Below are 13,314 nucleotides of genomic sequence, written 5' to 3' on the forward strand. Positions count from 1 at the left end.
TACAAGACCCATAAAGGGCATAAAGATAGGACAGAATTAACGTGACTTCTCCCCCCTCCTCCAAATTAATCACTCAGTCCAGTGGTCCTCGTCTTTTGTATTTAAGTCACGAAGTAAGCCTAAAATTAGTTCAGCAATAATACAACAAACTGTTATACACCCATTTTTTTTAAAGAAGAGATTTTAATTTAACTAGGACAATTTCAAGTGTTTCAAGTCATACATTTCCTCTGCCTGAAACGTTTTCCTCTGCCTCTCCCTCTCTCTCCCTAAAAAAAAAACACCTCCACTTAATTGGACTAGGAAACTCATTACATAGGATGCTATTATCTGTTGTACTCATGCCTAATTTTGTAGAATGGGAGCGCAGTGGCTGAGTGGTTAAACGCTTGGCTTTCAAACATGGGGTTCTGGCTTCTAGGGTGATTCTGGAGGCCCGACTGTTGACGCTGGAACTTTGGTGGCTTTAGCCCTGTCGCGATTTTGGTGTTAGTCTATATAATTAAGATATGAAACTAAACACCGGAATATAGTTAGAAACTATAGCTTTAAACTGTAACTTTATTTACACACAGCATATAATCTTCCAAATGAAACGTTATATACAGGTACATCAACTACTAAAACTAAACTCAGATCTCTAATGACTATGTCTCTAATCATGAAGTCCTTCTGCTATAGTTTTCTCGTACCAGATTAGGAAACGAGCAGGAGCGGGAAATACAACCGTCCGCTCTACAAGACCCACGCCAACTAACTCTCTCTTTTTCAGAGCAAAAAAAAACCCTCTCACGTGAACTACACCGCAACACAGTGGTTACGTCCCCTTGCATCATCAGTGACGCATAACCTCAGTGGTTACGTCTACATGCATCATCGGTTTCTGACCAGTGATGACGTAGGCCGCGCCAACTGCCCCTTTCCCCAGATCACCCCACCCTCGTTGTAGCCTAGGTACTCTGGTCCCGTGACGACAAATTACGTTCTGAATATAGTTTTCTAGATTCGCATATTTCTAACAATTGCGCTAATTGTGAGTTCATGCAAGCGAAGCTTTCTAAACTAAAGTTGAAGAAGAATTACTTGTGATCTGCGACAAATTTACGACTCACTAATTAGTAAATTCTGTTCAGTGAAATTAGTTAGTGGAAAATATTCATTTCGACAAATTTTCAGCAAAAAAAGCATGTAAGATTGATTTGTAGAAATTTGTTGCAAAATTGATTTTTTGTGAATAAGTAATACTTTAACAATGAATACACACTATATTGAAAAACAAAAGGAGAGCATAATAAGGAGCTGCCGCACTGGGCACCTAACACTTTAGCTACGCCACTGCCTACATTATGTTTGGGAATGTATCAAATCAGTACAGATATCTATCCCGATATATCAACAGTATTTTTTGTTTGTTTGTTGTAGTTACATTTGTTTGGTTGTTTGTTGTTTTTTTTTTGTTTTGTTTTTTTGTAAGTACTTAATACTGCTAAAAAGTGGTTTGTCTGAGCTCAATGGAGAGCAAGTCGCTAACAAACTAAAGAGAAAACTTTGACTCAACTATTTGTATTTTACCACAGAAAAATTTATACGTACATTTATATCTGCATAAAGTCCTGATAATTGAAATAGTCTGTGAATAGGTTTGTGAACCCCTGGTATAAATTTTTAATTTTTATTTTAAAATACTGACTGATGTGTTGTTGTTGTTTTTTTAGTGACTTAGTCTCATTTGGCCCACACTTAGATCCGCCACTGATTATTGGGGGTTATTTGCTCATGTAGACAACAATGAAAACTGAGTGAAACATTTGAGGCCGTAGGTCTCTACTTACAAGAACTAGGAAACAAAGAAATGTTTGCCTTCAAAAAAATCAAATTGTTAATGTCCGTTTCCGTTTTATGGTGCTATATTTCTGGAACAGCTTTACATGAGCAGGAACTTAAAAACACGAACCATAAAAAATGTAGGAATAATATAAATAGCAGACGACACTTCGATAGACATATTCAAATTCAATTGATGTTATTATTATTATCGAGTTCAGGCTAATGAGTTTCACTTTTGACAAGGTAACTTGGGTGCGTAGTGATTTAGTTACAAAACTATTAAATTCCTGAAAAAAAAGATAAACCGTTTATTAACTTATTCGAACTTTTCGTAAAGATTTCGCTCATTTGTTCTATTATCTTTTAGCCTACATTTGTGGGAGAATTCCAATGTTAAAGTTACATTCATTAAGCGAATCAGTAGATCTAGATCTAAAAATTAAATTACATGTTACATAGGTTAGGGGTGAAAAAAAAACTTTACTTCTTTTAACTACTTTACAAAACAACGCCTTGATCCAACTTTCTAAAATATTTTCACGACATTTTTTGAAGTGTTAAAAAATCTCCATGTCCAGTCTAGATATAGTAGAAATAAGTCTATGGCACTGACATTTACTCAAGGGAACTCTTCTATCTTGGAGGTGCAGTGACAATAAGCACAACAAATTCAATAATAGCCTTTTGAAAAGTTTTCAATGAGAAATATGTTTTTTCCATCTTTGGAGTCAATTTCACCAGATAACGAATATGTATTTTTGATGTGAAATAATACAAACAGATCAAGAAAGATCGCAAGCTCTGAAATGAGGAATTTTACTTGTATACTAGTTCTATTATAGTCCTCTTATAGGCCTACTATTTCTTTCAGATTTTCACACATTTCAGAGGCAGTTCGTCAAGACAATGTTCGCCTTTTTTATACTGACCTATATGTGTGTGAGTGTTGGCGGCTCTGGCCCAGATGACACAGAAAGTAGGTACTAATTTATTTATAGAGCCCAAAAAAGTGATTGATTACAGCTCTATAGATTTATGAATAATTATCGATTGTGGATATTTTATTAAAAATAGTTTGTAGCCACTCATCAGCTTGCGTGCGTAGCTGTTCAATACGTCTATGGCCGTGCTTGGTCTCGGTACAAGTAATGAAGTCTCTCTACGTATGTTAACTAACTAAGTCTACAACACACTGACCAAGTCGAATATCAACAGATTTATTAAGTGAATAGCATATAATAAAATAATATCACACTTGTGAGTGGTAAGTATCCAATAACCCATCGCTGGATCAACTAGAATACATACGATGATTAAAAGAATCAGTCGATCTATCCACAAGAAGAAAGATACTAATCTCAAACGAGTCACTTCGAGAAATTACTTTCAAGTCCATTAGTTCCAAAACCCAAGTTACCATTTCTACAAAGACTTCAAAAGCAAGTAACTAATAACCCTTCCCATCATCCTCTCAAAATGTTCACGTGACCTAAGATTTGTCAAAAATTCTCTTGTAGAATGATAATATGTGACCAAGATACTGTTACAATTTCTTTCCTACTAAAGCACAGTTCCAATTAACCACTGTGTTATTACCATATTGAAACACCAGTTTTGCGTTAGTGCTCTACTAGAGAAGAGTATACCCACATTTGAGTTCTGAGTTTTCAAATCTAGGTTTCAGTCAAGTATAGAAAGCTATCAGTGTCCATTTATATTAATCCTTATGTACTGTAACCATTTTGTCAGGATAAAATCCAAATATAGGTATAATGAATTGGGTCTGTGACATTACACAACAAAGACACAAAGCTAAAAGTATTCTTACAATTGTTATATTTTGAGAAATCATAATACATACATACATCCATGCATACATACATACATACATACTGTGACGATCACACTTGCCGGGGATTATATTATCAAACTTGATAACTCAATGAAGTGAAGAAACATCTTTGTATTTTCTTCAAAACGTCTTTAATAAGACTTCTTCAACTTTCACATAAAATTAACTTCTCAATTTAACAACAACTTGACTTGATACTTCATAAATAAAACTTAAAGATACACGAAACTTCACTTAGTATAACTTCCACTTCAACCTCAAGTAATATAACTTCAGATAATATTATTTCAACTAATAAAACTTTAATTAAATGGACCCGCTTATATCACAAAACTTAACTAAACCTTTACTAAGAGAGGACTTAAGCGATAACTAAGCGAAGACCCCATCTAACTGACTTTCACTTAATTTATGCCTTTCTTAATCGTACATTCCAGAATCATGGAAACTTCTCCCCTAATTATTTTAGTAACTCTGACCTTCTAGAAGCTGACGTGTGCTATTTTTTTTCCTTAACCTCTTTCTTTGATTGGACACCTAAAATTAACTTGTTTACGCTGGACACTTGCACTGGTTTGACCTCGCTTCTAGAAACTGGTCGAAATAGGTCACAGACTCGACTCGTGACACATACATACATACATACATACATACATACATACATACATACATACATACATACATACATACATACATACATACATATATATATATATACATACATCTAGATAGATAGTTAGGTAAATAGATAGATAGATAGATAGATAGATAGATAGATAGATAGATAGATAGATAGATAGATAGATAGATAGATAGATAGATAGATAGATAGATAGATAGATAGATAGATAGATAGATAGATAGATAGATAGATAGATAGATAGGGCCATGTGTAGGTCCCCATTAATATTGTGTTGCTTTTCGCTTTCCATTGTACAATCAGGTAGCGGCGATGACGCAATACAAACAGGCGTGTTTATAACAACAGAACTCTCAGAGTCACAACATAACCTGACCGTGAACAGTTTACAAACTCCAGAGCCAACCACAGTCATTGATTCAAAGTCTACCACAACATCGAATGATTTAGATTCAATCAAGGTGTCTTTCACCACAGCCATTGATTCAAAGTCTACCACAACATCGAATGATTTAGATTCAATCAAGGTGTCTTTCACCACAGCCATTGATTCAAAGTCTACCACAACATCGAATGATTTAGATTCAATCAAGGTGTCTTTCACCACAGTCAATGATTCAAAGTCTACCACAACATCGAATGATTTAGATTCAATCAAGGTGTCTTTCACCACAGTCATTGATTCAAAGTCTACCACAACATCGAATGATTTAGATTCAATCAAGGTGTCTTTCACCACAGCTATTGATTCAGATGTAAGCAAGTTTTTTCCCATCACAGCGATTGATTCAATTTCAGAGAAAAAATCTACCAACTGCATTGATTTAGAATGTACTACTTCTATAAATTTAACTTCCTATGATAAGTCTTCAAAAACTAGCACAGAAACAATGACTCCTACAGTGAATGACAAAAGTTCCGAGTTCTTAAACTCCACACATCAAACAACAACTGCAGCAGGAGAATCAAAGTCGACCCAAGTCGATGACATTAGCGCTAGTGTGACTTCGGTTGCAACATCGTCCGCAATGGCCAGACACTCATCGGGAAGATCTCTGTATGGAGAAACATCTTACACTACACAAAGTAAGTAAAACACTACTTTCAGCTAGAAATGTAGTCACAAAACTGTCTAAATGACTTTTTTGTTTGGAGGGAAGGGGGTGAGCTTTACCTTTACCTTTTTTTTTGTTATAGCTTTATTTTTAAAAAGAATGCTCCATTGTTTTACAATGTTACGTTTCAAGGCAATTGTTGTTGTTGTTGTGTTTGTTTTTTCTTGACAGTGTTACAAAGAAAGTACAATTACTTGCTCTCTCTCTCTCTCTCTCTCTCTCTCTCTCTCTCTCTCTCTCCCTAAAAAAAAAGTGGTAGAGGGAGGGATAAGTCAAAGTTCTACTAAAATTAACGGGCCCAAAATATGAGAGCGTGTATGTCTCGGGGGCACATTATAAGTGGGTCTTTCCAAATCAAGTCAAAAGTCTATTTTGGAGAAATTACGATGCGCAGGCTAAACAAAACAAAAACAAACGAGGGTTCCAGAGAGCGAAAAGAGAGAGAGAGAGAGAGAGAGAAGGAAAGAGAGCGGGCATGAAACTTAATTGTAACAGGTTTACTAGCTTAAGATGTAAAAATGTGGTCTGTTTATTAAAATTAAAAGAAAAGAAGGGAGTGTTATGGCCATAAAACCAAGAAATAGCCTTGGAACAAATCAACGAATCGATTTCAAATAAATAATAAATAGTAATAAATGCGTACTGCTAGTATTGTATAGTCTTGGAACGAAAGATTAAAGATCTGTGCAGTATTTCACATGACTAAGCAGACCCAGTTGCCACCTTCGTAATAGTGGAATCTATTAGTGTTCTCTTTTCTTTTGTTCTCTGTCGCGCCTTTCTTCCGCAAGGGGTTTCCTTTGGATATGTGTAAGTCTAGAAGACCTTTGTTCCTGCCATTCAAAAAAAAAAATCCTCACCGAATGGTGATGTAGTAGGAAAACATAAAATTTTATGTGTGTAAAAAAATGTAATCTTATGAACTGATCGCGGTAGAAATCGATGTATTGGTCGCTTTTACATAATCTCGATTTTTCAGGTTGTTTTTTTTTTCCTTCGCCGCTAATAATGTATGCTTGGAAATGTTCACGTTTAACATCGTTGTTGTTTTTTAAAGAAAAAAAGTTTTGTTCCATCATTTCTTTACTGAAGGTAAGTTGGCTTTTTTTTTTTTTGCTTTCTTTCGTAACATCGAAATTAAAATAGTAAAACTTTTTAACCTTGGTATTAGCCAATATTGGTCAATGTAAATCTAGTGGCCTAGCAACCATGGCGTTAAAGGGCTCAATGCACCTGGACCCAGTGCCGATAAGAGGCCGACAGAGATTTTGAAAGAAAAAAAAAATGATCTTTCAAACGTATCGATATCTTACATAATTTTACTTAGCATCCATTGTTGATTGATCTTTTTGTTTCTGATAGTGGAGATTTTCAACTTTAGCGAGGAAAAAAAAAACTATAAATAGCTATCTTTTTGGTGTATCCGGTGTACAGAATGAAGTTCGTGTTGATTGGCTGTTTAAAGTCATATGATAGCTTTTTAGCTTTACAGATTACAGAATCACATTTTCTAAACTCCTCCGTTAGTTGCACAAAATAATTTCACTACAGAGAAAGTATTAGACTTTCGGGGGCGCGATGGCTGAGTGGTTAAGCACTCGGCTTCCGAACCTGAGGTCCTGGGTTTGAACCTCGGTGAAGGCTGGGATTTTGAATTTCGGTATTTTTAGTGCGTCCCTGAAGTAAAGGCGCTTGGTTGTTGTGCTGACCACTTAACACCCTGCTCGTTAACCGTTGGCCATAGAAACAGATGATCTTAACATCAACTGCCTCATAGATCGGAAGGTCTGAAAGAGAAACTTTACTTTACTTTTTATTAGACTTTCACTCTAGGACTTAAAAACTGTGTTAAAACAAATGTACAACTAGCTAAGGATAGCAGAGGAGATTTGATGTGAAGCTTCACTACCACGCATTGAGACATTGTTAAAAGTAAAGCTCTGTTTTTTAAGTTGGCAACACTGAAGTTCCGTTGATACTTTTTGTTTATTTTATAGTGAACATCTCCAATGAACTCAGGTAAAAGATAGCACCTGCAGAGGCATGACGTCCTGTCAATGAACTGATACCTACTGTCTGACTTCTTTTGGGTGAATGGGAGAGGTGGGTATTATCGTGAACCTTGAACCCAGCCCCACTGGTACCATGTTACGCTCTTGTACAGGACATTTAAGTAATCAATGTTTACCATATGGAAAAAAAAAAAAAGATTAAAAAGTATAATCTGTTGTAGTGTAGCTTTAATTGAGTGGAGACAAGACACTATATATATATATATGGGAAGCGTGGTCGAGAGGCCAAGTGCGCTTGAACTTGGCTTGTCTTGGCTACCTAGAAGGGGGCTCGAGGTTCGACACCCAACTGGGGCAGAGTTGCGTTTACTGAGCGCCTAAAGGCAGCACGGAAAACAAACTCCTAGATACCCCCTCCCCCCTACAGGTCCACAAATGAGATTGGACCAAAGTGCTCTGAGCATGCTATAAGCATGAAAGTAGCGCTATATAAAAGCTATAATAATAATATATTTATATTAGACTAGAGGTCACTACAGCAATCCTTATGAAAATATATTCGTAAAAGCTGGAGATACTGTTGATCTTTTATTTTTTTTAACGAAATATACATATTATATGTAAATAAGTAAACACATTTTTAAAACATATTAAATAGGGAATTTTAGTAAAGAAATAACAGTCTATGAGAATACCATACGTATGTTAATAATATATACGGATTATTTATTTTTTAAACAATTTTTTAGATTATGTTGCCACCCCCTCTTACTTTCTAGTATGTTGGCCGATTTGATGGGTTGAGGGGCGAATGCGTCGATCTCGCCCCCCATCGACACTAACACTTCGAGTTGGGGGGGGGGCGGTCCATTTTTTAAAAAAATCAAAGTTTTTAGTTTTCTATTGTTATAATGTTTTATTTGGTGAAATGCATAAATTGTAAGAGAAATTTCCTTATGGATAATAAAGATTATTATTATTATGTTAGAAACAAACGAATATTTTCCTTCCTTCGAGTTTAAAGAGAGACACAGTTCATTGCAGTCCCTTTATCAGTGACCACTGAGAAATTTTCTGGTGATGTTGCAGGTCTGTAGCAGCACCGCTCTCTAACAGGCAAAGACAGGCAACGAGAGACTTCTTAGGAATGTTAAGGGCCTTGAAGTTATCTGTGAATTCTGTTGTTATTTTCCCATTTTCCCCTCGGTTGATGTAACAATGGGGTATATTGTTATTTCCATAAACGCTTAATCTCCAGGCCTAGGTTCCCATGTTTTCTTTGTTTTTCTATTTCAGTTTTTCTTAATTTATGAGACAATGGTAAGGCGATGTCAATAATGGTAGCGAATTTTTATTTTGTATCAATGAACAGCAGATCCGGGCGATTAAAATCTACCTGATTTGTCGGTCAAAACAGGCCTATCCCAGTACAGCAGATGTTCAGTAGACTCGAGAACCTCTTATGGCGAGTATTTATAATAAGGTTTATTATTATTATTATTATTATTATTATTAACAGAATTACTTACATATTTATATGATACAAGCCTCTTCATGATATTTTAAGCAATTTTAATATGTCGCCCTCATCTGGTATGTTAGCCGATTTAGAGTGGTGTGGGGGGGGGGGGCGATTACATCTACTGCCCTCCCCATCCAAACCCTTTGAGTCGGGTGGGGGGGTCCAATTTTAATGCAGAAACCATAGTTTGTGAACAGAATTAGTTAAATATGTCTATTTTATATAATTTGTATATTATACATTTAGCACTATAGTACGTTGACCGATGTGGAACAATCGAGATGAGTTTTCAACCCAAATAGTTCTCCTTTCCCTACGTTTACTCAATCTGAGATTTATCTATTGTATAAATACGTGGGGACTATTACTCACAATGTATGCATGAATCCTAACAATACACAAAATTTAGAGTAGAATCTAATCAGTCTACTTAATGTCTCCTCCCTCTTCCGAACTTTTTCTGTTCAGTGCCTTGTATTATAGTTCTCTAGCAAAACGAAGTTACAAACATATGTGTGGAACAAAATTAATCACTTATAAATCAAGCAAAAATTTGGTTCCATTTGCAATTTAGTTAGGGCCTTGAAATTCATATTAGAATATTTCTCAACTTAAAACATTCAAAATGTTCTTAAAAATTAGATATTTTGCTCGCATTAAAACGGTAAAAAAATGCAAAGAGAGTTAAACAATCGTTTTGTGGACGTCTTAAGATGAACAAAAAAAAGGACAACAAGATCTAGAAGAGGTCTGGCTTAACATAACGATAATGATAGACTAAATACGCCTAATAAACATATACTTACACTACTTTTACCTCGAATTCAGTCGAACTTCAGTATCGGCCCTTGCCCCTTGCCACCCCACGTTACTTAATTTTACTTAATGTGACCTGCCTTTTTAAATAGGATGAATTATGACCTTTAGTTGTCAGGAGAATGCGTTTCTGTTGTTGGCGTTCGGGGCGCGCGGAGCGCTGGGGAAGCTTACAGCACTCAACCAGACCCCCTAACTGTCAAGAGAAAGGCCACCAACGTAACTGTCTTTTTTTTTTTCGAAGCCATTAGAAACACTTCTCTAATTGCAATATAGACCAATGTTGTTTTTCTTGTATATATATATATATATATATTGGTATATATATATATATATATATATATATATATATATATATATATATATATATATATATATATATATATATATATATATATATGTTTGTATTTGTGTGTGTATAGGGTTAGGGTTTACTTGGCGTTAGGGTGAGGGTTTGGGGAAAAAATCATACACCCCCTCTCAAAGATCTGGATCACCTGAACTCTTATTGTTTTGTTGTTGTTTTTTTTTAGAATATTAACTACTAAATTTCTTGATCAGTTATAGTTCTAATGATGTGTTTTTCAGCTCGTGAGCAGTACGTGGATAGAATGTGTTGTAAAGACCAGCAGTCAACAAATACCAGTGCTATGACCTATCATTCTAATTCCATCATTGTTTTACGTCGTATATTATTTTATGACAAGTGTCTCTGTTGTTGTTTTGTGTGTGTGTTTCTTTTTTACCCTAACAAAACAGTTGAGTAATTTTACAATGATTTTTTTACTCTCATGTTTGTATTTAATGATGCGTTAATTTAAGAGATGTTTATGTCACGTACGGTTAGTTGGTTTTGATACGTCGTCTTCTTGTCAGTGAATAGTGTCGATTTACATTATTAGCCAGTTCAGAAATAAATACATGTGGTACATGTTACACCACTGTGAAATAATGTTACTTTAACAAACAATAAACATATATGTATATATACATGGTTTTATTCTTATTAAAAAAAAACACCCTGTACATATAATGGAAAAAGTTAGTGTCTATTTACTTTCTTCAATGATGGCTTTGTTATGGTTTAGTGCTTGTTCTTTTTTTTTGTTGTCTAAATATAGATTTAAAAAAAAATAAAGCTTGTCGTCGACTCAAGCAGAAAAAAAGGATGTTTTCACATCTGTAAAAAAAAAAGCGCAAAAGGGAACCGATTAGGGAATCTCATAGAAGCATTAGAGCGATGTGCAGTCAGTAAGAACAATGCATTAGATAAAACAAACAACAAAGTTACCACATCTTATAAAACTATCTTAATAGAAGAAGACCTCAGATGGAAATACATCAAAAGCATTATCATCTTCATCTGTTCTTTGACTTTTAGCGTAGGGGCGCTGTGATAGTTCGAGTCACCGAATCCCTCCATTTTATCCGGTTAGCTCCTGTTTTTAGTAGAATATCAAGAGAGAGGCCGGTCCATTCTTTTACATTGTCCAGTCAGCTTTTTCTTCAAACGATCTTTTTTCGTGCTCCTTGAAGGATGACTTTAAACATAAATAGCCAAATAAAAATAAATTATTGTCAGGACAGATTGCAATGTTCTATACTTAACTGAAGCATGTCTAAGAATTCTAAACGTTTTTGCATGGTAGGGGCGCGGTGGCTGAGTGGTTAAGCGCTCGGCTTCCGAACCTGGGGTCCTGGGTTCGAATCTCGGTGAAGACTGGGATTTTGAATTTCGCGATATTTAGGGCACAAACAAAGAGATTAGAGACAGTGCTACTGCAGCTATTAGACCCCACGATGACCTGCTAACTATTGTAAAAAATAAAAAAGCAAACTAAAACTCTATGGCCATATTACAGGGTCTTTGGGGCTTGCAAATACCTTCCTTCAGAAAACAGTACCAGGAAAAAGAGGAGGAAAGACATAGAAATCGATGGGAAGACAACATAAAAGAACGGACGGGCCTGCCAATGAAAGAGGTTCTATCCAAGCCATAAGATAGTGAGGAATGGTGAAAGACAGTCGACAGATCTTCGTGGTGCCCCAATTGTCCAACAGACTAAGGGATAGGTGGTGAAGGTGAAATTAGGGTACATAGCAAATAATTAGGTACATTGTTCTATGAATTAAAATTTGAGAGACCAAGAGAAATATATATAATATATAAAATATATATATATACGAAGTGTAAATGTATCAATTAGCTTGGATCAGTCATGTAATTCAATTTGTAATAAGATGTAGATAAACAATAAATCTTTGTGAGTAGAAATATTTTACCAACTGTTTTTTGTTTAGCGCAATCGCGTGCTTTTAGCTTTCTCTCGATCCTTTCACTTGTCTGGACCAGTTGGTAAAGGAGGGAGAAAGAAGGTGGTATCTGTGTAAAGGTTACCGTGATCCCTTTTTTTTTTAATAAAAAAAAAAGGTGTAAGACTTCAATTTGAACTGACGAGCTCAACTCTCCTTTAGCCAAAACATTAACCACTGTACCATGGAAATAGGTTTCGTAGTTATCAATAGTTAGTTTCAAAGTTTTAAGTGACGATCTAATTCTCTACTCAAAGTAAAGGGGACTAATTCAATTTATACCACCACATCTGTCAAATACAATTCTTTCCCTTGTTTGATACCAAACAAAATTAATTAATTACGGTAATTATATATAATTAATAAAATTATTTTGTAAAATGTATTCTTGTTTTGTTAGTTACAAGAAATAACTGTACAAAATATAGACTGGATTCGAGAGAGGGTGTGGGTGAAATAATGTGAATAAAAATTGAACCAGACAGACAGACATAGTGAGAGGATATAAGCTTTGTAATAAATAGTGGCACGTGAGTAGCCTAACTAAACTAATCTAATTAATAATGATAATATGAAAAATATACTTACACATGAACAGGAGAATCTTTATACGAAAAAAATTAATACAAACAGATACCAAAACAAAAAGAGTGTGTGTTATCACACGAACCCAAGAGTCGGCCCCTTGAAAAGTTCACCAATCGCCTCGCAATGTAGGTTCAATTAAAGCTTGATTGGTTGCGAAAATTTGAACTGGAGACTAAGATATTTTTCAGGTTAACAGCTGTTTGTAGTTCCTACCGTAATCCCAAGTCCGCTGTAAATAATGAAAGAGGCCAATTCTGTGTTAGGAAATGCAATTTACAATAAAGAATTTGGCGAGTAAACGTTTTGATTCATTTGTTTTATGTAGCGACAATAAAGCCATATTAATTACAAAGAAGAATAAAAGCAGTTGATGTCTTTGGTTAAGGTTACTTAAGGCAGAGGTAACAAAAAATTCCAGTTAATCAACTGAACAGGCGAATGGCCAACAATGATACAATCAAGAGTTGACGATTCAAACATTTGTTCCGATGCTGAAGGAATCCGTCTATGTCCTCTCTGACGCTCACTAAATAATGAATTCAAAGACAACTCCTTAAACCTTAAAGGAGTCCATACTTTACGCACGACATGGTGAAGAGGTGTCCAACAGTAGAAATAAAGGGAAATAA

The 13,314-nt window shown here is 35.2% G+C and overlaps 1 protein-coding gene across 6 annotated transcripts; it reads left to right on the forward strand.

Moving 5' to 3' along the window:
- Nucleotides 1–1,971: 1,971 nt before the first annotated feature.
- Nucleotides 1,972–10,800, forward strand: LOC129928590 (serine-rich adhesin for platelets-like). Of its 6 annotated transcripts, none has more exons than XR_008780031.1 (6): nucleotides 1,972–2,070; nucleotides 2,699–2,803; nucleotides 4,623–5,405; nucleotides 6,414–7,537; nucleotides 8,743–8,929; nucleotides 10,373–10,800. XR_008780031.1 is itself a non-coding variant. In XM_056043269.1 (3 exons), the coding sequence occupies exons 1-3, from the start codon at nucleotides 2,050–2,052 to the stop codon at nucleotides 5,411–5,413; spliced, it is 900 nt and encodes a 299-aa protein (XP_055899244.1). In that variant the 5' UTR covers nucleotides 2,034–2,049; the 3' UTR covers nucleotides 5,414–5,659. The 6 variants fall into 6 exon arrangements, 1 of the variants encoding a protein (XP_055899244.1); XR_008780032.1 differs by having other exon boundaries at nucleotides 2,017–2,079; XR_008780028.1 differs by having other exon boundaries at nucleotides 2,034–2,070; nucleotides 2,716–2,803.
- Nucleotides 10,801–13,314: the final 2,514 nt, after the last annotated feature.

This window comes from Biomphalaria glabrata, chromosome 10 (assembly GCF_947242115.1).
Source record: "Biomphalaria glabrata chromosome 10, xgBioGlab47.1, whole genome shotgun sequence".
In the NCBI taxonomy this organism is placed as follows: Eukaryota; Metazoa; Mollusca; class Gastropoda; family Planorbidae; genus Biomphalaria; species Biomphalaria glabrata.